Here is a 25536-nt window from a genome sequence, read left to right on the forward strand (position 1 = left end):
CCCAGACTGCCAACCAGGCCTAAAAATAAGGGTCTGGACAAAGGTTCACTTTAAAAATTATCTGGGCCTGTTTAAAAAACAAATTCTTGGGGATCCACTGGCCATTTTATTAATTTAAAACGTTCCAAGGCTAACCATTTTAAGTGGCCAAGTCCAGTTATTTAATTCAATACTGGCTATTATTTCCAGTTTTAAAATAAACCTTGTTTCTCAGCCTCCCATCCAGGGTCCAGGCTTTTCCTCTTATCCCCAATCCCCATAGCTTATCCCCAAAAGCGTGATCGAGTGTTCTGTGTCTAGCGTCGTCTGCATGTGGCCTTGTGCCGGTTTATTACGGAATACGGAGTAGGTACGGAGGTCGCGTGGTCGTGGTCTCGAAAAATATAAAATGTTAAGAAGGTGTATTCAAACTACAAACACTATTAGAACTGTAAATAATACACTATTGAAATCGAGCAAAATATGTAACGCTCGTAGAGCTCTTGTAACAAATCTGCAAGTTAAAACTCTGTTAAATGTTTCTGAGTGTGGAGTATATAATTCCAAAATATTATGCAGCACCACGCCATACAAACCAGAATTTGGAGCTAATGGTTAGTGAAATTACTGACCATCTTTTCGTGGTAAACTATGCAATGTTTCTTATTAATATTTTTATAGATGTTCTTTCTGAGAAATTACGCAAAAATGATTTAAAGTCCTTATTGGAGTTAACTGAATCACATCACGCTGTTATGAATAACAAGCATCTTGTGATGGTCGTTCGTTCCATTGATTATGCTATAAGGTGTGTTTTAAAATAATCTTATGTCTTAATGCTTACCAGAAGTGAGATGAGACTAGAAGTACTGAGCTAACCAAATTCTTCACTCAGTGAATATTCTTGATAACACACGAACGGTTGGCCCTCTAGTGGCGGTTTCTGAGTTTTCCCCTCCAAAACGTGAGACGCTCTCGGCGGTAGACGGCCGAACTAGATTCAAGGAGCCGCGTCCGTGTTCCGCGTCTTTAGGTTGAGGGAAGGGGGTAGGAAATGTTTTGGAACTCGACCAATTTTTTTCTCTCTAGAGTCTAGTGTAGGCGCGATGGAAGCGGCATAAAATCCTCAAATTTGTTCACTAGTGCCAGGATCTACTACCAATGCTAGTGTCCTTCACTTCTAGTCTCATCTCACTTCTGTGCTTACGAATATCATGAAATTCTCATTGGCAATAGGGAAAACAAGCATTGCGTGAAAGAGGTTAAGGCGAGCGTTGGTTTCAAAAAATTATGCAGCTCTATCGTGAAGCGAATCCGTTATTTTAACAAGGATGAAGTTGTCCTTATTTTCAAAGTATTGAAACACTTGAATGTACCCGAGGATTCCACCATATTTCAAGGAATATGCCAAATGTTGCGTCACAACTTAAACAACTTGACAATTCAAGAAATAACCTTCTTGGAGTTTCTTTTCCATAAAGGAAAGACATCCAACTCTCCTTTGCTCGAAGCCATTAAAATGGCGCTGCCAGTCGTTTTCAAAAGCAAATTGAACACGGAAATTGATACCAGTAACTTGAACCAAGTTATTGACAGTTGGGTTATGGCTTTAACGTATAATATTGTTGATCCTGGTGTTGAGGTAATGATTAGTTAAAGGGAAAGTTTAGGTAACATAACATTGTACCATAAAAGGACCGCACTTTTTCTAGATATAGAAGGAAAAATATTAAAGAAAAATTATCTCTTATTACATAATAATTAGCATTTAATTAGTCTTAAAAACGGGGACTACTGCGCCATCCGCCATTGGTTTTGTGACGTCTGCTAAATCGAACCACTTACCCCTACAGGATTGGTTGAATTCTTACAGGCTGAGAGGTAAGCCAAGCCCACTTCTTCACGCGCGCAAGCGGTTAGATTTAGCAGACGCCACTAAACCAATGGCGATTGGCGCAGTAGTCCACGTTTTTAAGACTAATTAAATGCACGGTTCATACAACTTTTGGAAAACAAATTTCCCTGAGATTTCCAGGTTTTCTCCCCATATACTTCCCTGAATTTTCCAGGTTTTTCCCGTATATGGAGCAAATGTTAACGAAGGAGGGGGGGGGAATGAAGTAGGACTATTGCATACTCAAAAGACATCCCCATATCTCTAATATAACCAAAGTTATGAGCCTCCAAAGTGTAGTGTAATGTTAATTCTATGGAGGGGGCTATGTTTTTGAACATTTTGCTTAATTACTCGGAACCTGTTTGTCGTAGCCCTATGTTTTTAGTATGGTTGGATGGAGGGCAAATAGGACTATAACATACTCAAGGGACAACCCCGTATCTCTAGTAGAACCAGAGTTATGAGCCTCCAAATTTGTGTGTAATGTTAATCCTATGGAGGGGATGTTTATGAACATTTTGCTTAATTACTCGGCCCCTGTTTGTCGTAGCCCTACGTTTTTAGTATGGTTGGATGGGGGACAAATGGGACTATAACATACTCAAAGGACATCCCCGTATCTCTAGTAGAACCAGAGTTATGAGCCTCCAAAGTTGGGTGTAATGTTAATCCTATGGAGGGGATGTTTATGAACATTTTGCTTAATTACTCGGCCCCTGTTTGTCGTAGCCCTATGTTTTTAGTATGGTTGGATGGGGGGCAAAAAGGACTATAACATTCTCAAAGGACATCCCCGTATCTCTAGTAGAACCAGAGTTATGAGCCTCCAAAGTCGGGTGTAATGTTAATCCTATGGAGGGAATGTTATATTTATGAACATTTTGCTTAATTACTCGGTCCCTGTTTGACGCAAATTTCCTTGATTTCCCTGAATTTTACTAAAAATTCTAAATTCCCCTGAGTTTTCTGTCAACTATTTATATCCCCGATTTTTCCAGGTTTGTATGAACCCTGTAAATGTTAATTATTTTGTAATAAGAGTTCACTTATTTATTTTTTAATATATTTCCTTTTATATTTAAAAAAGGCCGTTCTTTTAAGGCACAATTTTATGTTTCCTGAAGTTTTCCTTTAATTCGCTGTTCAACACAACAAAATGCCATGTTTAAAAATTTTTCAGAAACTTCACAAAACAATTTTAATGAAATCGGATCACCTTAGTAACGATCAAATTCTGACAATATTTTTTAAAGTTGCCGCCATGAAGCCTAAAGAGGCGCAAAATTACCAAGAACTGACGCAAGTCGTTATTCAGTTCATGTGTGATTTCATTTTGGATCTTCCTTGGCAGACGACACTCGCTATTATATCAAATATGATTAATAATAAGAATCCGTTCTTAAAGAACGTTAAACTTCTCACGTTATTATCTCATAAGTCCGTCAAGGAAAATTGGGAACTATGGAAATTGTGTCAGTTGCCGTATGTCTTCCTTAATTTCGACTTTGTTTCCACGGAAGTACTGGATTTAATTGCGCAAAAAATTGAAGAGGATCCAGAAGTAGTGGCTAAAGATCACCGAATTTCAATTTTAAAAATTGCTGAAGCATTTTCAATGGTACAAATATTGTTATTAGTAACTTTCCAACAATAAGTAGATATTAGGCTTAACTATTCGCGAATATTAGGGTTAACTATTCGCGAATATTAGGGTTAACTATTCCCGAATATTAGGGTTAACTATTCGCGAACATTAGGGTTAACTATTCGCGAATACTTGGCGTAACTATTGGGGAATATTACACTTAACTATTCGCAAGTATTAGGGGTAAATATTCGCGAGTATTAGGTTTGGCTATTCGCGAGTATTAGGTTTGGCTATTCGCGCGTATTAGGTTTGGCTATTCGCGAGTATTAGGTTTGGCTATTCGCGAGTATTAGGTTTGGCTATTCGCGAGTATTATGTTTGGCTATTCGCGAGTATTAGGTTTGGCTATTCGCGAGTATTAGGGTTGACTATTCGCGAGTATTACTGTTAAGCCCAGCATCCTCAGCGTTTAGGTAGGGTCGTACAGTATGGAATCTTAAAAATAGTACCTTGTTCTCACACAAATACAATGGCGCTACGCGGCAGCACTTAACAATCGCCTACCAAAGAGTAGTGGCGTACGCGAAGTACACTGGGATAGTTAACGGTGCCACAGGTCGCCTCGTCATCATTTCCAAATCCACTGAATTGCAGCGTCATACTTATTGTTATTGCATTGCTTAATATATAATGTAATTAAAATTTTATCTAGGCTGATTATTTACCGGGTGGTTCCAACGCATTTCTTCAACATGTCGTCGACAGTGTGGATAAAATTAGAGAAATGGAGAATAAGGCGCCACATGTTCTGGTTAAATTTGTAATGCATCTCGTTATTCTGAAAGCTGGAACCGAGTCACTTTTAAACAAAGTGTTGGACCCCGATTTTGTTGACTTAGCCCTCAGGAAAACACCAAAAGGTTCAACGTCTTTTTTATCCACAATCTATTTCTATCCTTAAGAGTGAACTGAGCTTTATACCCGTGCGCGATTTAATGAGGTACCGCCCTTTTAATTAAATTGAGGGTGCTGTTACATAAAGTTATCAAATTTAAATATACATAAAGGCCACTGAAGGGACTTGATCCCGGGTGGTCCCCCACTTGAGTATCGACCGCGTGCTTAGTCCTGCTTATCTTCAGTGATCGGATGAGCATGGTGTTAGTAATATTTTAGTTTACCTGGCCGTTTATACAGGGTTCGTACCTAACCTGGATAAGTCTGAGATTTAAAGTTTCTCCCTATAAAGTCAGGGATTTCGTTTGGTATATCAAACCATGATTGCTTCGAGCAATGCTAAATATGGGCCAGGTGTGATCATGAAGTCGACTCTGGTAAACACCTTAAAATGGTCAGGGATATATTGGGAAAATTTGGTCAGGGATAAGCTGGAAAAGTCAGGGATTTTCTATATAATAGTTTCGTCTGAACCCTGTTATAGATTGCGCCAAGCGAAGGGGTTCGACAATAGGGTAGTTTTAAATTTTCTAAATTCATTAATTACTCTACCATCTACTTGCTTTGATAAGCTGCTTGTTAGACTTAGACCTCAGTTCACGTCAGGGCGATGAATCCTGTTTTACCATCGATATTATAAGATGATCTATAAATTTCAGGAAGTGAACCAAATATTCTTCAGTGTTACAGAGTAATCGACACTGCGGCTAGACTAGAGTTTCCTCACTATAACGGATCTTTCTTAGAGGCTGAGTTACTGAAACGCAGTGTGATGCAAAGAGCCGAGTTTGTGAAACCAATTGATTTAGTACTGAAGAATTTTCTAGAAGTTGGATTAGGAGGTTCTCAATTTATGTTGAGTGGGTTATGGACACATTTCGGACATTTCATAGGTGATTACGTTCTTATGTCACTTTAAGATTAATGTTAAAGGTGCTGTAAAGAAGGCATTAGCTGGTGGGTAAAAATTACGTCATAGACACGTGACTTAGGAAAAGCTTAGTTCAAAGAAACTGTGTTCCTTTTATTTTGTAAACTAGCACTTTCAAGAATAGGTAGCTTTTGATTGGGGGAGGAGCTAAGATTCGTGAGATAATTTTAACGCCCATACTGGTCGGTTGAATACAGACGGAAATCTGATACCCACCAATATGGCTCCCAGAGCCTTGGCAAGACTTAGGAGCCAACTGAAAGCTCTCTATTGGCGCTGCAATAGAGCTATCTCAGAAGCCATAGTGTGACGTCACCCATGCTAATTGCCCATAGAACCAAAGCTGTACTAAACATGGCCGCCCACTGCTGAAGCTAAGCCCGTGACGTTTCTAGACACTGACATCAGAACTGAGATAGCTCTATGTCGCAAAAATTAATGACTAGGTGTCCAGTCCTATTCCAAGTAGAGTATTTCTATCTTGGCGTCACGTGGTGCCTGTGACGTATTTCAAATAATTTTTACCCACCCGCCCATGCCTTAATTCTTTATAGTCACTTTAATTAGTAACTTATAAATAGTTTCCATTTTTTCTGTTCCCCCAGTGTTGCCAGGCCGTTGGTGAGTCAAGATATTGCAGGGAGAAAGGCTAGGAGTTCAGTTTGAAACAGTACTTGACTCGCAGAGGGCCTGACAACACTGCATTGAAGAGTAAGCTGAGAGAGGAGGAGGAATAACTCGTGTTATTTACCGATATTTGACAGATCATTTGGTTGTTATGAGAAAGGGTGATTATCCAGTTGCCTTGGGGTCAGCTTTAGCTACACCTAAAAGTACAGATGGATTAAAATACATTGAAGATGTTATAATTCCCGCTGATGCTAAAGTGTATGTTGCGGTTATTCTAAAATGAATTCTAATTGCAGTTTTTTTAACTATTCAATTATAAATACTATTTTTACTACACAGATTAGCGATTTTAGTTGCGCGGCCTGAATGGTTTACCAGTAACCCAAGTCGTCCAACTGGTTGGGCATCGGTATGATTTCTTTTTACCACTAATTATATTTTGAGTAGTGATGGTATTTTACCATAAGTTCATAAGATATGTTCCATACATTTATCACGGGTTACAAACTGGAGCTCGAGGGGCTGATCACTTCCAAAAAATCTGTACACTCGATTTCAAATTTCAAAAAATTCCTAATGATTTGGAAAGATTTGAAAAATTTCAGAAAATTTTTACAGTTTCCAAAAATTTCAGAAAAAATTTCCTAAGATTTCAAGCAAACTTGGAAAAATTTCATGATTTCAACAGTGATTTCAAAATTTCCATAGAAGTTTTATGATTTCAACAGATTTCAAAAAATTTCAAGAAATTTCAACCAAGAGTTCATAAAACTTCATAAAATGTCCAGAAATTTAATAAAATTTTCAAAAATTTCAACCCAAATTTCCAGAAATTTCAATCAAGATTTCATAAAATTTACGAATTTCAAGTAAAATTCTCGAAGATTTTAAGTCAGATTTCCCAAGATTTCAACTAAGAATTCCAAAGAGTTCAAAGTTTCACCCAAGATTTCAAAAATTTCAAGGTGTTTGAAATCTGATTTCATGGGCGTTTGTACACACGATTTCGGAAGTGATCAGCTCCTCGCTGGAGCTTGTAATATATCGGTTGTTCTGAGCTCAGAAACGTTTTTGAAAAGGCCTATTGATTTGAGCAAGAATAGTTTGTCAATCTTCCCGCTTTTTCTGAAAGAACAACTTGTATATATATAATGTTTTTTCTGTTACAGTTTCACCAACGCACTTTAAACCTACTTGGGTATAACCCAGTAACAGTAAGTGGTTCATTTTAACTTTAGAGTAAAAACGTAGCAAAAAGTATGTCACGTAGTAAAGGTATGTTTTTTAGTCAAATATTATAACCACCTTGTGGGAAACAGAAACTGAGTTGGGTATCACATGACTGTGATACATTGGGGTGGCGTAGCGGTTAGCGCTTTCGCCTCGCAGCAAGAGGATCCCGGACGGGATCCCGGACTGTGGCACCGGGTGAAAATCTGGGAACAAATCCTTCTGCGTAGTTTGCAAGTTCTCTCCCCGCTTGTTTAAAGGAGTTTTCCTCCGCGGTCTAACCCGGTTTCTCCTTTCCATTAAAACTTGCAGAGGTTAACGGTAATAGTTAGTATAGGGCGCTGTAGGTTAGCTGTGGCATAGGGGCTAGCCACCACCCCTCTATGCATTGTAAAGGGAGCCACCTGTAAATAAGCCACAGGCTTAGTGTGGAAATCCCTTCGTTGACAAAGCTTAGATTATTATTATTAATTATAGACGTGAGCATTTTAAAGTTGAAATGCGCGTCATCAGTTATGCATTCGAAACGCAGATCAGCTCTCAGAGTGAATCTGACCGCCACAGATTAATAAATGAGAGTATGCTAAAATATTGTATATCGCCTCCTAAACACTGCGATTTCGTTGCGTTTTCGATCGAGTGTATTTACTTGGAAACAACAACCTTCATTGACATTATTAGCATTGAATTAAGCAATTGAACGTGGCGTTCTTTTTTTGTTACGTTACGTGCGCTAACACTGATAGATCCAGCCTTTTAGCCTTCATTTTTGTTTATGTAGCTCGGACCACCTATGGTTACAAAGGGGAAGAGCCAGGATTTACTTGGTCATTTGGAAAATGATGATTATTAAAGGCTAAAAGGCTGAATTTTATTGCAAGAATAACAGTGTCTCGTTTAATTCAGCTTTTTCCCAAGAAAATTGAAGCCCTTTTGGATCACGAAAAGATACCTTATATAATGAGAGAAGTCAATTTTGTTGTAAATCAAAAAGCGACTGTTTCTTTCGCTAATAATAGCTGATAATTTGTTCATATAAATCTAGTCTTTTAAAACACATTTTGCGTCATATTTATTTATTCTGCACATGGATTAACTAACGCTAGGGATTGTTCATTCCCCCTAAAAGAAGTATACATGTTCCAAACACCCCCTGGCAGCAGCTACTATCCCTATCAGGAACTTATAAGAAAATTGGACCAAATGTCACGTGTCCTATGACCTCAAAATTAAAACCCCGCCTAAATTGGCCGCCGCCATCTTTAAAATCCACAAAAACCATTTTTTTGCCCAGAGATGGCGCCATATCTACATCGGTTTTGGTCCAATAAATTGGGGGAATCAAGGAATAATTCGGAACATGTAGTTGGTCATAGCAATACATGGGAAACACGGTTAGTGAACATTCCCTAGCGTTAGTTATTCCATGTTCTGCGGGACCTTGTATATAAGACCTGACATCCTTTTATAATGTTAAGCGAAAAAAGGTAAGCCTAAAAAATTTTTTAGGCTTAGCTTCCTGTAGAAAAGCATGGTGTTTTGGTGTTCGACACCATTCCATAACTGAAAAACTACGCGAAGTCAAGTTTCATAAGATTTCTAAATTAACAAGTAACTATGAAATATTGTAACGCCTGTTTTGCGAGTAATAAGTCTTTATTGGTGGAAACGGGAATTATACAGTTATTCTTTGTAATTTATAGTAGCGCGAGCTCGGAGAGCGTAACGGGTATGGCCGGTACTGGCCACGGGATCCGAAGCGGGAGCGGGCGTTAGGTCGGGGCCGGTAGCCTCGTAGGAATACTCTTCCGTGTCGTCCCCGTCGTCGCTGATTGTGGCGGGTCGATTGTCGGCCGAGGTGGATCGGTCGTCGTCGGCTGCGGCTAGTCGGTCGTCGTCGGCTGCGGCTGGTCGGTCGTCGTCGGCTGCGGCTGGTCGGTCGTCGTCGGCTGCGGCGGGGCGGTCGTCGTCGGCTGCGGCGGGTCGGTCGTCGTCGGCTGCGGCTAGGTCAGAGAGTTCGGCTGCGGCTGGGTCAGAGAGTTTGGCTGCGGCTGGGTCAGAGAGTTCGGCTGCGGCTGGGTCAGAGAGTTCGGCTGCGGCTGGGTCAGAGAGTTCGGCTGCGGCTGGGTCAGAGAGTTCGGCTGCGGCTGGGTCAGAGAGTTCGGCTGGCTGGTCTGGAACGGTTGGGCTGGAACTGTTGTTCCTTCCTTCGCCGGAGCCCCTTTTTATAGGGCCTGGCTCGGGGATTGCCGCGCTTTCGTGCAGGAGCTGTTCCCTGATTGGCCCGTAGGTTGGCGTGTTTCGGATGAGGGCGGGGCTTGGTTCTCCGGCTGAAGGGGGGAGTCGCGGGGGTCGTGACACTGCTGAAGGGGGGAGTCGCGGGGGTCGTGACACTGCCCCCCCTTTTGAGGGGCCCGTCCCGGGTTCTCCGGAAACCACGGTAGCGTCGCGCACCGTGGCGTGCTTCATCCGAGAGACGTGTATCGGTTCGGCCTCGCGGCGGCCCCCCGGCTTGGTACGGACGAGACAGGTAACAGGGCCCAGGCGACGAAGGATTTCGAACGGGCCATGGTGTTGGTGGAGGAGTTTTTCCGAGCGACCGCGTTTGCGGGTGGGTTTGCGAATGTAGACCCACTGGCCGGCGGAAAAGGTGTCCGGTTGATGACTGAGGTTGTAGTGCTGGGTTTGCTTTTCCTGAGCAAGGGCAATGTTCGTCCGGGCGTTAGCGCGCACGTCTTGAGGTGAGTAGAGTGGAGGTGGGGCGGGAGCGACGGGCAAGATACGGTCCAGGGGTATCACGGGGGTACGGAGATAGAGAAGACGGAACGGGGAATCGCGGGTAGATTCCTGAATGGCGGAGTTGTAGGCGAAGGTGGCACTGGGCAGCGCTTCATCCCAGTTGGAGTGGTCGTCGGAAACGTACATAGATAGTGTATCGGCGAGGGTTTTGTTCAGGCGCTCGGTTAGGCCGTTCGTTTGTGGGTGATACGCGGTCGTGCGGACATGGCCGGTTCCGACCCTAGCTAGGATCTCCTGAGTAAGGGCGGCCATGAACTGGGATCCCCGGTCTGTTAGAAGTTCCTTCGGGGCGCCGTGGCGAAATACGATTTGCTCCACAAAGAAGGTGGCTGCTTCTGCGGCAGTGGCGGCTGGGACGGCCTTGGTTTCGCCCATTTAGTGAGGTAGTCGGTGCAGACAATTATGAATGTATTGCCGAGTCGTGACTTCGGGAAGGGACCGAGAAAGTCCATGCCACATCTGGCGAAAGGTTCGTCCGGGCAAGGGAGTGGCTGCAGTAGCCCCAAAGGGCGGGTATTCGGCGTCTTCCTGGTTTGGCAGAGTTTACAGGAACGGACGTAGTGCTGGGTGGTATGGCGCAATTTAGGCCAATAGTAGCGGTCCCGGAGGCGGCGATAGGTCCGGAAAATACCGAAGTGGCCCGCGGTAGGATGATCGTGACAGGCATGTAAAACATCGTTCCGAAGAGTACCCGGGATTACTAGGAGAGGGCGATGCTGCGCCTTGCGATATAGGGTGCCGTTGATTAGGGTGTATTTCTGTGCTCGTCGTTTGATAGGTGGTGAAACGGGGGAGTTCGGGTCCCGCAGGTGCCCCATGATAGGTCCCCAGGCTGGGTCATCCTGTTGGGTTTGGCTGACATCGGGAAGGTCGAGGAGTGAGCAGCAGGCACCGGTCGGCGTGGGGTCGTCAGGCGGCTCAGCGGGGGTCAAACGGCTGAGGCAGTCGGCGTTCGAGTGGCGTTTGCCGCTGCGATGGTAAATTTCCATTTCTTGGGCTTGCGTGTCGAGGGACCAGCGGGCGAGGCGTGTATGTGGGTCTTTCAGGCTTCGTAGCCAACAGAGCGCGTGGTGATCCGTGACGATTCGAACGGGACGGCCGTGGATGTAAGGGCGGAAGCGGCCAAGGGACCAAACCAGAGCGAGGCATTCTTTTTCGGTTGTGCTGTAGTTGATCTCAGGCGCGGACAGGGTGCGGCTGGCGTAGGCGATGACATGTTCGACGCCATTTACGCGCTGGCTTAATACCGCACCGATTCCCTTGTCGCTAGCGTCTGGGTGAATTTCCGTCGGGAGGGTCGGGTCGAAATGGCTCAGTATTGGTGGACTCGTGAGTTTGTCTTTCAAGGTTCGGAAAGCCTTATCTTCTCTGCTGTTCCATGAAAACGGTACTTTGTTGCTTGTTAGTTCCGTCAGAGGGCGTGCTATCTTAGCGAAATGCTTCACGAATCGGCGGTAGTAAGAGCACAATCCCAGGAAAGATTGCAACTCTTTTCGTGAGGTTGGTGGGCGGAAGTTTGCGACAGCTTGAGTGAGATCAGGATCCGTTGCGATTCCGTCGCCCGAGACGATGTGGCCCAAAAATTTAATGGACGGAGCGGCGAAGTGACATTTCTCCGGTTTTAGGGTTAACCCTGCGTCGTCGATTCTCTCTAGCACCTTGCGAAGGTGGCTTAGGTGTTCGGAGAGCGTGGTGGAAAAGACCACGATGTCGTCGAGATACACGAGGCACGTGTTCCATTTCAAGCCGGCAAGAACGACGTCCATAGTCCGTTGGAATGTTGCCGGGGCGTTTACGAGTCCGAATGGCATTACGGTGAACTCGTAGAGTCCTTCGGGAGTACTGAATGCGGTTTTCTCTTGATCTTCCGGCGCGACTGGGATTTGCCAGTATCCGGACGCGAGATCCATCGTCGAAAAGAATTTGGCTCCGCGTAGTCGATCGAGGGCGTCGTCGACGCGGGGGAGCGGGTAGACGTCCTTCTTTGTTAGGGTATTCAAGCGGCGGAAGTCGACGCAGAAGCGGTTGGTTCCGTCCTTCTTTCGAACGAGTACGACCCGAGATGACCAGGGGCTGCGTGATGGGCGAACGACGTTATTAGCTTCCATTTTCTTTACTTCCTCCCGAATAGTATCTCGTTCTGGGAATGACGTTCGATTCGGGGGTAGGTGGACCGGGAGGTGACCTTCGGTGTTTATGTGATGCGCGGGGAGTCGGGACTTTCGGACGGGCTGGTCGGCGTCTTGGAAACAGTGACTAAAGTCTTTAAGAACCTTCTCGACGTCGCGACGGTCAGCCGGGGCTAGATGGTCGGAGATAGTTGAGCGGCGCCAAGTTTCCTGCCTTTCGTTGCAGTCGGTACCGATATGGTTAATCGGGTCGACCAGGATGTCTCGGTTGGCGTGTTCCTCGATGTTCCCCAGCTTCATACCGGGTTGGATTACTTGGTTCTGCCAAGACAGGTTGGCGATGGCGAGGTGAGATCGTTCGTTGGAGATTTCGACGATAGCGTTTGGTGCGGCGAGACCCGTCTTTTGGCGTAATGCGTGGTTTGGCGTCAGGATACCGTGGGCGAAGGTGGTTCCCGGTGAGAGGGCGATGGGGATAACGGCTTCGGTCCATGGTTCGAGAGACATCGGCTCGGCTAATCCCACGTACGCCGAGAGGAGCTGGGGTTCTTCGTTGTACGGAGAGTCCGCCAACTTGGGGGCGGTATCCGAAGATGAGAGCCCTTCAGGCAGGGTGCTTCGGGCTGGAACTTCGTGGTTCGGGATGCTGAGGACTTCAGGTGTGCCGAAGTCGAGCGTGACATGGTTACGGCGAGCCCAATCGATGCCGAGGACGATGTCGGCTGGTAAGTGTGGCATCACGACCGTGTGATGCTGGAAAGTTTTCCCGAGAAGGTCTAGGGTGATTTCCGCCTTGCCCGTCGCAAAGGCCACGTGCCCGAACGCTGATCGGAGCGGCTGGTTCCACGTAGATAATTGCAGTTGTAGTTTGGTGGCGAAGTCTTCGTGAAGAGCGGAGATGGCCGACCCGGGGTCGACGAGAGCCGTGGTCGGAATTTTGTTCACTAGGCACGATACCCACACTAGCTGTTTATCCGAGGCAGCGGGGTCCGTGATCGCGTTTCGGTCGGGCTGTTGTACTACAGTCAGTGAATTAGCGGGTGGGTAAGTGGGAGAGATTGGTGGTTCGGTGCTCACGGTCGGACTCTCCCTTATGACCGTGCGTGGTCGTTTCCCAAGGCCGCTGGGGCGGGAGCGATAGCCCGGGTCTCCCTGCAGTAGCGGGCGACGTGCCCCGGTCTTTCGCAGTTAAAACAGATGGGACGGTTGTCGGACGTACGCATGCGATCGGCGCGGCGATACCCCGGTTCTTCTTGGGCGGGCGGGACCGTTGCAAGTTGCGGATAGTTTGAGGTTGGTTGCGAGGGCATCAGTCTTGGTCGGAAATCTAGCATTCGAGTTGCATCAGGCCTGGGTACGGTATCGTTCGAATTGCGGGCGGCGGCACGGCTGCGCGAGACGGCGCGTCTAGAATCGGCGATAAGAATCACGGAGGTCGCTAGATCGTCCAATGATGCAGGCTCGGTGCGATAGACCCCCTCGATGAGGTCTACGTGAAGCCCTCGGATTATGTGTCGAATTTTCTCTTCCTCGGTGACTTCCCGACCGAGTTTGCTGCAAAGCGCGAGGATTGCTGCACTGTAAACGGGGTATGATTCCTCGTTGCCCTGTCGGCGGTGAAACAGTTCGTGTTCTATTCCGGCTACGTCTACCTTTTTTTCAAATGCTCCCCGTAAGAGGGCTTTGGCGGCTGCCCAGGTAGCCGGTGGACGGGCATCGAGGACGTCGTCCCAAAACTGGGCCGCGGTATCCTCAAAGTAGAGCGCGACGTAGTTGGTCCAACTCGCGGCGGGCCATTCGTTTATCGTGGCAATCCGCTCGAATCGACGCAGCCAGGGTTTGATGTCGTCAGCTGGGCGTCCTTTGAACGAGGGTAGCGTAGCGGCCATGGTAGTAGCGACCCGTGTGGCGGGTGAGAGTGATGGGTTAGATGCTGCCCCGCACCTCCACCAGTGTAACGCCTGTTTTGCGAGTAATAAGTCTTTATTGGTGGAAACGGGAATTATACAGTTATTCTTTGTAATTTATAGTAGCGCGAGCTCGGAGAGCGTAACGGGTATGGCCGGTACTGGCCACGGGATCCGAAGCGGGAGCGGGCGTTAGGTCGGGGCCGGTAGCCTCGTAGGAATACTCTTCCGTGTCGTCCCCGTCGTCGCTGATTGTGGCGGGTCGATTGTCGGCCGAGGTGGATCGGTCGTCGTCGGCTGCGGCTAGTCGGTCGTCGTCGGCTGCGGCGGGGCGGTCGTCGTCGGCTGCGGCGGGTCGGTCGTCGTCGGCTGCGGCTAGGTCAGAGAGTTCGGCTGCGGCTGGGTCAGAGAGTTTGGCTGCGGCTGGGTCAGAGAGTTCGGCTGCGGCTGGGTCAGAGAGTTCGGCTGCGGCTGGGTCAGAGAGTTCGGCTGCGGCTGGGTCAGAGAGTTCGGCTGCGGCTGGGTCAGAGAGTTCGGCTGGCTGGTCTGGAACGGTTGGGCTGGAACTGTTGTTCCTTCCTTCGCCGGAGCCCCTTTTTATAGGGCCTGGCTCGGGGATTGCCGCGCTTTCGTGCAGGAGCTGTTCCCTGATTGGCCCGTAGGTTGGCGTGTTTCGGATGAGGGCGGGGCTTGGTTCTCCGGCTGAAGGGGGGAGTCGCGGGGGTCGTGACACTGCTGAAGGGGGGAGTCGCGGGGGTCGTGACAATATTGAATCTCTGAAGTTTCATTAAAATAATTTAAGTCTAAGTAATTTATTTAAACTAATTCAAGAAGTAGGGCGTATGAAATCTTTAGTTTATTTATCCTTAGATAAAAGCACTGTTGTAGCTATTTTCTCCCACAGGGGCTCCCATTATCCATCCTTGCATTATCGTTCTAGTTGACAAATTAATGAGGCCTTGCTTTGTACTTCTTGACAAATATCTGTTACTTCAACCAATCCATTTTGTTCACTTATTTTTCATTTTTTAAGTCTTTCTCTACAATGAAGTTTTTGTTGATTTTTCAAATTGAAGCATATGGCCGCTAAGCCAGTAAAGGCTTAGTACATAAAAATGAAACAGTTATAAAATGTTAAGAGATTGTTGGTAGGCTTAAACCTAAATAAAACATAACTCATATTTCAAACATATTGAGAAACATTCTTGAAGTATCGAAATGAAACAGAGCTTCATAGCTGGTCATAACTACTACAAGCTTTGAACTGTCTAAAAATAGAGGATAATGGCACTGATGTCTATGTGGAATAGGCAAACCAGTAGATGGTTTGTAGAAGCCAATGTGTACAGGCGTCTATGTGGAATAAACGAAAATGAGTGAATCCTGTACAGTGTTTCGTAGGTTCCGACAAAGAAGTTACACGCCCCAGGAATGGAAAGTGTAGCTTCCTCTAGTGTAAATTTTTGTCTGGCCCCTCCTAGTACGCTCCAAAGGCAGGCTCGGTTGACCGAGGTATTTCCGGCTACATTGAAATTGCATAGACCGGAAGTTCCTTGGTCAACCCAACCCCCAGACATACCTTCCATTCCTGGAGCGTATATTTTCTTTGGTTCCGAGTGGATGGAAGACAAGACAGGTGAGTAATAGATAAAGAAATACTGGGCTCGAGTGAAATTCAATTTTGCAAGTTTTTGTGCTTAAAATGAACACCCGTTTTCTCCGATATGTAAACTGCGACCAACAGACTGACAGATTGGCCTACGTGCAGTAATCTTATGAACCGACGATTATTCGAAATTTTGATTATTGCTTTCAGAAATACTCCGGAACATTCGAGATGAAATAATTAGAATAGAAGATAATTAAATTTTAAACATGAACTTTAATAGTAGAACAAAAACTTCCATAAATAATCTTCTTAAAGCGTCCAACATTAGGTCTTTGGTGGAACCATGGTAGAACGTCTGCGTCTCTGTCGCCCCTCCTGAAGTTCCTGTAGGACTGTTCACGAGCTCGAGCCAGCTCGGGCTCGTGACGAGTGAGCCGAACCGGGCCGACACTATTAACGAGCGAGCTTTTTTAAGGTCGAGCCGAGCCGAGCCGATAGGCATCGAGCCACTACTTACTTAGTCACTGAAATAGTGCTTTCCTTATAGTCTTTCTTCTCTCCACAAATGGCGTTGCGTTGTATTTAATGAAGTAAAGCGTGGGCAGGGTTGTTTGATTTAAATCGGTTTGATTTAAATCACTGATTTAAATCATGATTTAAATCGAGAGATTTTTTTTAAAAAAAATCATTTGATTAAAATCAAGAATATATTTTTATTTTTAAAAAATGTTTTCTAAGATTCCAAGAAGTAGTTTAAGAAACTCGAGAAGAAACTTAACTAGAAAAGACCTAAAATTAAAAATAATCATGGTTTTGGTATATTTCAATGTAAGTTTTTCCCAGAACTCCAGTTTGTCTTGCTGGAAAGGCTAGGAAATGAAATAGCGGTCAAGCTAGACTTTTTATACAAGCATTTGAATAGTAATAATATCCAATAGCTGCTTAAATGTCATGATTATTTTGCTTTTGGTTAATTTTGACTCAAAAGTTTTCATGTTGGTAATTTACTATCTATTAGTTCAATAAAAATCAAAAAAATCAAATAAATCAAATAAAATCAAAAAAATCCGATTTAAATCAAAAAATTCAACAACCCTGAGCGTGGGGAAATTTGCTTTCTCTCGCGTCTAGCGTTGAGCATATAAGGATTTCGTCACATTTTACCGAGCGGGTTTTCTTAAACATGGGATAGCATTTTTAGTCGTTCTCAAGTTTTACGTTGGTAGTAGCAATTTTTGTTAAATATATATATGTTAACCGAGCCGCCTTTTTTTCGACTCGAGCCTAGCCGAGCTTTTAGATAGCTCGCTCAGCTCGGCTCGTGAACATTCCTAGCCGCTGTACGTCAGAGAAATCGGATGTCAAAATACAGTAAAAAATTTCTTTCCCAGGTAGCGGTGCTTGTGACTAACAGAAGTATATGTTTAGAAGTATATGTGTAGTTTAGGATGTCGCTTTTTATCGCGTTTTTTTTCTCCCGCTATATCCATACCAGGTTTAAACTCGAATTGCGCAGTACGTGTCCACCCTACTGAGGTTTCGAAAAAGTTGTTTAGACATTTGGGGAGAATATTATGGAATGAAAATCTCACTGGCAGTCGAGAATTTTTATCACCTCTCGCGTGTCATACCAAGGGAAGGATTTCACTACGGTATGTCTCGGGTAATATAATTCTAGGTTGGGGTGAGGCAAAGTAAAGGCAGCAACTAGGGGACAGACTAGTCTTCTATAGATCTACTTTAGACACGTAAACTTAATGGTAGATGATCAATGTATTATAAAATTTATAGGCATAGTTTTGGAAATAACAATGTGTTTTGACAAAACTCAAAACAATAGCCTATTAAAAAACAATGAAAACCTAACACGTTGACTAAATCGTACTATATGTATAAAACGGCGCTTCTTCCCGCTCTCTGAATACCTTTCAGATATACGCAACATTTGTCCCGTAAATACTAAATCGAACTAACTATAGTTGAGAATGAAGTGTTTGACGTTTTTACCCATAATGCTGGTCCTAATTTTGGTCATCGTTGAAGCCCAACATTACTCCAACTATTGCTCTGACAAGACATTCGAAGTGAGGGAAGTGGCGTTGGCGAAAGCTACTTGGAACAATTATTGCGCAAAGGTTAATCAAAAGAGTACGCGAAACAAGTGCTGGCTGAAAAGATTTAAAGTATGTATACGCTACCTTCTCCTCATGTCCTGATTGATGTAAACCCAAGTATTCTCTATCGGTTTAAGGCCGCGATCCCCAAAGGATGTGTCATGAAACATTACTATGCATGCAGTGGCGGTGGAAAGGGGTTAGGCTGAGTTGGCTATGACCTACGTATATTTTTACCAAAATTAAGGCTGAGTAGGGCAAAGCTAATTCGTCTATTTCTCTGAAATTCCAATAAAAATAGCTTGTCATACGCTTAAAGATGTGGCGCACCTATGAAACCTTTGGGAAACACTCGTATAAGGGAATTTCATATAAAACAAGGGATCGAACGTTTCTGTAAATCATACGTTCAATGTTCATGACTAACCGAACAGCACCGTGGTTGAGAGGTCAGAGATGGTGCTAATGTGTCAATCTGGGAATGCTCTATAGATGGGCTTTCGGGGTTTAATCTGCCTCCATCTTTTAAAATGGCGGCCCGAAATATAATAGAAATGCCTCGACGGGCTGATATCAGGACAACGCCGGGTGTCTTTGCTCCTTGACTTTTATAAGTCCAGATTTTTGACTATAAATTTAAGTAGGATTGGGATGTAGGGTTCAAACCCTAATTTGCCTATTGCTTTTTGGAAAGAAAGGAGCAGGAGCTGTTCTAAAATGATACTTAAACATTTAAAGTTTATATATTTATATTTTTATTTCTATTTCGAGCAGATGTTTGCACAAAATTCGTTGCCGAATGGTGAAAAGTGCCTGACGAAGCCGCACTGTCTTTGCAAATATAAAACAGGCGATTTTCAGGTTTGACTCTCTTTACTGAAGTGGATCTAACCGCGTAACCACAAGTTTGAAACCTATGCGCAGGCCCGAAATGCGGCTCAATGTTGTCTTGTCAGAGTTTTCAGAGCTCACGTACCAAAAAACGGTGACAAGGAGACTTGGAAAAAACAACTTCAGAGTTATTTCTTGAGCATTTTAAGAAACGAGGTAAATCTGATCACAAAATGTCTTCTAATTATACTCACTTTGGGTCAGGAATGCTAATAATCCATTTCGATATTAGATTAATTACACGCTTCATTAGCAATTCTTTTCTTCCAGCTCAATTTCATTGTAAAAGTAGAAAATGTAACGCTTAAAATATCTAGTTGTTTGACGTTATAAATATATGAAAGCGAGGAGTATTAGTATCAAGGATGTGAACAAGTCGCGTCAAATCAAGAAAGTCTAATTATGGAGTGGGAATAAGATGTCATAATCATAATAGACATAGTAAATACTGCCATGGCATCTTCGTAAAAAAATTTGGTCGATTTAATAATTGCTTTCAATCGACATACAATTTTGATACTTTTTAATGCGCAGTAAAAAATAATAATGAATGTTTATTTTATTTCTAACAGTGCGATGAGGAAATAAGAAAGAATTAGACGCGATCCGAACGAAACTACATCAATTTCATTTTGAAAGTAATTTGATGTATGAACAATATATTAAATAAATATAAATGAAGCGTACCAGAAATTTATGAAACTGGTGACGATTATTCAATATTATCAGAAGTGAGATGAGACTAGAAGTGAAGGGCTCTAGCATTGATAGTAAATCCTGACACTAGTGAACAAATTTGAGGATTTTATGCCGCTTCCCACGCGCCTACACTACTGAGAAAAAAATTGGTCGAGTTCCAAAAACATTTCCAACCCCCTTCCCCTCAACCTAAAGCCGCGCAACACAGACGCGGATGCTTGAATCTAGTTCGGCCGTCTACCACCGCGAGCGTCTCACGTTTCGGAGGGGAAATTCTGAAACCGCTACCAGAGGGCCAAACGTTGGTGTGTTATCAAGAATATTCATCTTCGCCAAGTGAAGAATTTGGTTAGCTCAGTACTTCTGGTCTCATCTCACTTCTGATATTATTAACGAGTAACCGAAAGATATTTCTATTAATCAAAAATAATTCGAATATTGGTTTCAGAAAATTAAATGAAATATATTCTCAAACGTTCGAGTAGAAATAATTTAATTTCAATTAATTATACCGTATTTAATAAAATCTTTTCGACTTAAATTCAAATTCTGAAATATTCAAAATAGAATTCTTCCGTTTTCTCTATAGGCGCTAGGGAAACACCTGCTTCGTCTGGTGTTTCCTCTTGGCGCGAGGGATATAACATAAAATGGTGGTCTGCCCCTTGTGTGTTGCTTTTTCTACATGTATTTTCTGGAATTGTCTGTCGTGTAGGTCTAATTATCTATGATAATCTCTCTCTATTCGGGACAATCTACTCATCTTTCCAAGCTCTTCTACGTGTGTACATTTCAATTGATAGCGGCACTGTAACTGTTTGACAAAATATCCCGGTAAGTCATTTCCCAAAAAGATTGAGTGAAGGGTCTGAAAATAAGGCCTCGGCCGGTGGGTACATGTTATTAGAAATACGTCATAGCCACGTGACTTAGGTTCAAAGAAACTTCGTTAGTAGAAAGTATTGATAACTAAAATACGATAGACTAATTACATCTGGCGCCAATAGAACTGTAACAGTGTTTAGCAATAATGTGCTACGGATGAATAAGGCACTATGTTTCAATAATGACTAACCCAGCTCTATCTGGGTATCGCTTAAGTGGAAGCTACAGAATCTTTACTGAGGGGTAACACTAACGACCTCTGGTATACTATCGTTACAAGACCTCTATAGACCCCCTTAGACATAAACTTAATGGTAATGTTAAAATTGATAGTCATAGTTTTGGAAATAACGTGTTTTGACAAAACTCAAAACAATAGCGTATTAAAGAACATTAATATAAACTTAATTGTAGATGATCAATGTATTATAAAATTGGTATAGGCATAGTTTAGGAAATAACAACGTGTTTTGGCAAAATTCAAAACAATAGCCTATTATAGAACAATGAAAACTTAACACGTTGACTAAATCGTACCACATGTATAAAACGACGTTTTTTCCCCTTTCTAAATAGTAGGACGAAATACTTTCACGTATACGCAACTTTTGTCCTGAAAATACTAAAGCAAACTTAAAGAATTGCCGCTAACTAGTTAAGAATGAAGTGTTTGAAGTTTATACCCATAATGCTGGTCCTAATTCTGGGCATCGTTGAAGCCCAACATTACTCCGACCATTGCCCCGAAAAGACATTCGAAGTGGGCGAAGTGAATTATGCGAAATATATTTTTAACAGTTATTGCAAAAAAGTCAAGAAGAATGACCAGAGTGCGCAAAACAAGTGCTGGCTGAACAGATTTAACGTATGTATACGCTACCTTTTTCTCGTGTCTTGATTGTTGTAACCCCAAGTATTTTGTATCGATGTAAAGCCGTGATTACCAAAGATGTGTCATGAAATATTACTTTGCCTTGGCGGCGGAAGGGGGTTAGGCTGAGTTGGCTATGATCTACGTGTATTTTCACCAAAATTAAGGTGGAATCTAAATAAAATCAACTTGTCTGTCATACGCTTAAAGATGTGACGCAACTTTGGGAAACATTAGTGTAAACTAATTAATTATAAAACAAGGGATAGAATGTACCTGTAAATCCAGTACACTATCACAGATACCTTGAAAATCCCTGACAATGAATTGGTAATTTTTCAGAAATCCCGAAATTTTCTGTAAATTTTTACAAACCTCCAAATCCTAGGAAAAAAAATCAAAATTATTTAAATGTCCAAATTTTTTTGTAAATCTTAATCAAACAAATCTATGAATTCGAGAAAAAAATCCTTAAATTTGAGGGAAAGAAATCCGAAAAAAAATCATTAAATTCGAGAATAAAAGCCGCGTCTAATTAAAAATCGTGAATGTTTGAGAAAAGTTATGTCCAAGAAAATCTAAAAGACTTAGAACCCCATCATTTGTAAGGCTCCATCTATCGAGAACATTCTCTCTTTGGGATAGGTATTAGTTACCCTTAATCCCCGTCCATTTTGAATCATCAATAAATCCCTATAGCATCAATAAAAATCACCAATGGAAGAAAATCTTCTTTAGTGAATAGCCCCTCGACGCGTTGCTTTTGACAGTGCTAAAATGATTACTCGGAACCACTAGATAACCCTATTCCCAATCCCAAATCGGCAATGACTTTTTAGAGAGTAGCCCTCGATGCGCTGCATTCAACGTTTCTAAAATTACTGCACGCAACCCCTAAGTAAGCCTTAAACAAATTCTCTTTTAAAAATTACTAATAAAAACCCCCATGAGTGAAGTTTTTAACAGTGCTAAGATGATTACCCGTAACTTCTAAGTGCACCTTTATCCCAATTCCGTTTAAAATCGACGAGTGAGTAGCACCTCGACGATTAACCGTAATCCAGACATAACCGCTAATCCTCATCCAATTTAAATCACCAATGAATCCCTATACCTTATAAAGCATTAGTGAAAATCAGCAATAAATCCCTAACCCTTTTAAAAGCATCAATGGAAATCACCAATGAACGAATTATAAAAAAAGACCTTCTTTATGGAATAATGTCCGCGCGTTTCAGTCAAATCAGTAATATTTAATACACTGGTTTCTTATACCCTATAAATTGGCTTTATTCCTTTCGGTGTTAGATTTAGCGCTATCTTTTAAAATGGCGGCCCGAAATGTAACATAAATGTCTTGACGGGCTGATGAGAAACACCGGGTGCCTTGCTGCTTGTTATTTATAAGTCCAGGTTTTTGACATAATAAATTCAAGGTAGAGGGCTCAATTGAGGAATAGGATGAAGAGTTCTAACCCTAATTTGCCTATTGCTCTGGAGCCGATTACTCTAAACATAAGAACTTTTTTTTGGAAAGAAAGGAAGAGGGGCTGTTCTAAAATGATACTTAAACATTTAAAGTTTATATATTTATATTTCTATTTCGAGCAGATGTTTGCACAAAATTCGTTGCCGAATGGTGAAAAGTGCCTGACGAAACCGCACGGTCTTTGCAAATATAGAAATGTCGATTCACAGGTTTGACTCTTTTTACTGAAGTGGATCTAATTGTGTAACAACAATTTTGAAACCTATGCGCAGGCCCGAAATGCGGCGCAATGTTGTCTTGTCAGAGCTTTCAGAGTTCAAGTGCCAAACAATGGGGAGAGAGAGACTTGGAAAGAACAACTTGCCAGTTATTTCTTGAGCATTACAAGAAACGAGGTAAATCTGATCACAAAATACCTTCTAATTATACTCACTTTGTTTCAGGAATGTTAATAGTCCATTTCTATATTAGCTTAATTACAAGCTAGCCATTTCTTCCTTAGCAATTATTTTTCATTTGTAAAAGTAGAAAAGCTAACACTCAAAAATGTGTAGTTGTTCGACGTTGTAAAAATATGAATGCGAGGAGTAATGGGGTTAAGGATGCCAACCAGTCGCGACAAATCAAGGTCTAATAATGGAGTAGAAATGAGATATCATAAAAATAATAGACATAATAAATACATGCCATCATCTTCGTCAAAAACAATTTGGTCGATTTGACGATTTGAAGTTTGCTTTCAATCAGCATATAATATTGACACTTTTTAATGCGTAGTAAAAAATAATAATGAATGTTTATTTTATTTCTAAAAGTGCGATGAGGAAATAATAAAGGATTAGACGCGATCCGGAGAAAACTACATCAATTTCATTTTGAAATTACTTTGATGTATGAACAGTTTATTAAATAAATATAAATAAAGAGTACTAGAAGTTTATCATTCAATGAAAGTTTACTGAATTTAATGGATATTTAGGTCGAATTTGCATTGGAGTAGAAATAATTTAATTTAATTTAATTAATTATACGTATTTAATAAAACACACTTTTCAAGTTAGATTCTATTTGCGAAAACTGTCACGTAGAGCTGGCAAATATTGAAATTAGAACTCAGACAAGATAAGAGAAAAATTACTATTCCTGAATACGCAACTTTTATTGCAATATAATGATAGGCTACGGCCGTTAATATTATAATATTGAATTATTCACGCGTTATAAAAACGTCTTTTTTAGCGACCTGGATTTAAATAATTTGCTTTGAGCAAAAGAATACATACATTAAAATTAAATTATTAGTTTCTTAAGCAGGTTAAAGTGTTCTGATCATACCACTATCTCCAACTTCCTACCCCCTTCTAAGACTTTCTAATTTCGAGTCGCGGCCCTTGGATACAATCACGAGAGCTACGCCAAGGCCTATTTACTCTGCCTCTTTGCGCGTAATGATGGCGAAAGAGGTAACATAGTTCGCTGAATTGTGGTGAAAGACCACGTGATAAAATAATTGTTGAAAAAAGACGTTTTAATCTTATAATATTCAAAGGTTTTAATTTTTTTTTGTGTTGGTTAATTTTTTTAAACATAAATTAAATTGCGTTTCCTCCGTATTTGTAAATGACATTAAATTATCTAATATATATTTGCACTTTCTGTTTCTTAAAACGACGTAGGTAAGACTGTCTGTGATTGGGCGCGAGCTCAATTTTCAACGTCCGCTTTGTTAATAAGGTGTCAACCTAATACAAAGGTGGGGAACTGAGACTTTTGCCTAGGGTTTGTATATCTCTCCAAAGGCCGGAATAAAAATATTCACATACCACGTGGTAGACTGTCACATGATTTTAGATTTCTCGCACAAAAATACGGCGAGCTCGAAATGTTTTGCGGCGTGCTTTAGGTGCAATCATTTTACACCTTTTAATACAGTATGATTGAACATAATGACAAATTATTTCAATTCCCAGAGCCACAAAAGCGACGGAGAGTCCCAAAATCCACCAAGTAAAGCAGAGTCTAAAGTTCGAGAGTGGCAAACCGATTAATTCCATTGTGTTAAAATCGTTTTTCGGAGAACCCGAGTAAAAATTTGGCCCGAGGCACATATTCAAAATGAACCAACGTTTCTTCTCCATATGTTGACGCAATCCCGTTGCCACGTACAATAAAACTCTGAAATCACACGAAGTTTCTTAAATTCCTCCAGAGAAGCAAAACAACTGGAGGGGAGGTCGCCATCTTAGTTCCTGGCGCCAAGAAACACCGCAGGGGCTGTACAAGTTGGAGTTCCGGTGCCTCGGGTCGCCCATTATCATCTCACTTCACTTATCCCGGGTGTCCCGTGTGTTGTGAACTCGGGCTCCTGTAGGCACGAGGGTAATAACCTAATATAGTAACCTCCCCCTTGTGTGTTTTCTCGACATGTAGTTTCTGGAATAGTCTGTCGTGTAAGTCTAATTATCTCTGATAATCTCTCTCTCTCTCTCTCTGGGGATAATCTACTCATCTGACTAATGTGTGCTACGTCCATTACAATTGATGGCGGAACTATAACCGTCTGACAAACTCTCTCCCTGAAGTCATTCGCCAAAAATACTGATGAAAGGGTCTTTAAATAAGGCATCGCCCGGTGGGTAAATATTACTAGAAATGAGTCATAGGATGCACGTCGCTTAGGAAAGACGCGTTTCAAAGAATCTTAGTTTTATTTCGAAAGCTACCACTTCGGGGAATTGGCGCTGCAACCTCGCGAAAAACAAGAACTAGGTGGTACTTGTGACGCATTTAAAAAAAAACACATTTTACCCACCCGCCGATGCCATCTAAACAGTCCCATAAACGAATATCAATACACCAACACAAGATTACGAAAAACCTGTCACCTTTGGCTCATAATCTCAATAAAAAAACCAGTTTTGACCCATTCAA

General features: G+C 42.4%; 1 protein-coding gene across 2 annotated transcripts; it reads left to right on the forward strand.

Moving 5' to 3' along the window:
• The first annotated feature begins 291 nt into the window (after positions 1 to 291).
• On the forward strand, positions 292 to 8271 carry LOC149713399 (FAST kinase domain-containing protein 4-like). Of its 2 annotated transcripts, none has more exons than XM_089847575.1 (10): positions 292 to 593; positions 661 to 787; positions 1216 to 1621; positions 3057 to 3494; positions 4177 to 4384; positions 5081 to 5314; positions 6117 to 6240; positions 6322 to 6391; positions 7152 to 7196; positions 7994 to 8271. In XM_089847575.1, exons 1-10 carry the CDS (start codon positions 389 to 391, stop codon positions 8063 to 8065), a joined length of 1929 nt encoding a protein of 642 aa, XP_089703701.1. In that variant the 5' UTR covers positions 292 to 388; the 3' UTR covers positions 8066 to 8271. The 2 variants fall into 2 exon arrangements, with proteins under 2 accessions (XP_089703701.1, XP_089703693.1); XM_089847567.1 differs by having other exon boundaries at positions 8119 to 8271.
• Positions 8272 to 25536: the final 17265 nt, after the last annotated feature.

Source organism: Phalangium opilio, unplaced genomic scaffold (genome assembly GCF_054372755.1).
Source record: "Phalangium opilio isolate 3A_F unplaced genomic scaffold, DU_Popi_V2 ptg000009l_1, whole genome shotgun sequence".
Taxonomy (NCBI): domain Eukaryota; kingdom Metazoa; phylum Arthropoda; class Arachnida; order Opiliones; family Phalangiidae; genus Phalangium; species Phalangium opilio.

Bases quoted from the DNA above. Each gene is read 5' to 3' on its own strand.
- LOC149713399 (XM_089847567.1), top strand. From the start codon at position 389: ATGTTAAGAAGGTGTATTCAAACTACAAACACTATTAGAACTGTAAAT. The intron at 3,495-4,176 runs GTACAAATATTG...AATTTTATCTAG, and splicing joins TTGCTGAAGCATTTTCAATG to GCTGATTATTTACCGGGTGG. The intron at 7,197-8,118 runs GTAAGTGGTTCA...CGTTTAATTCAG, and splicing joins TTGGGTATAACCCAGTAACA to CTTTTTCCCAAGAAAATTGA.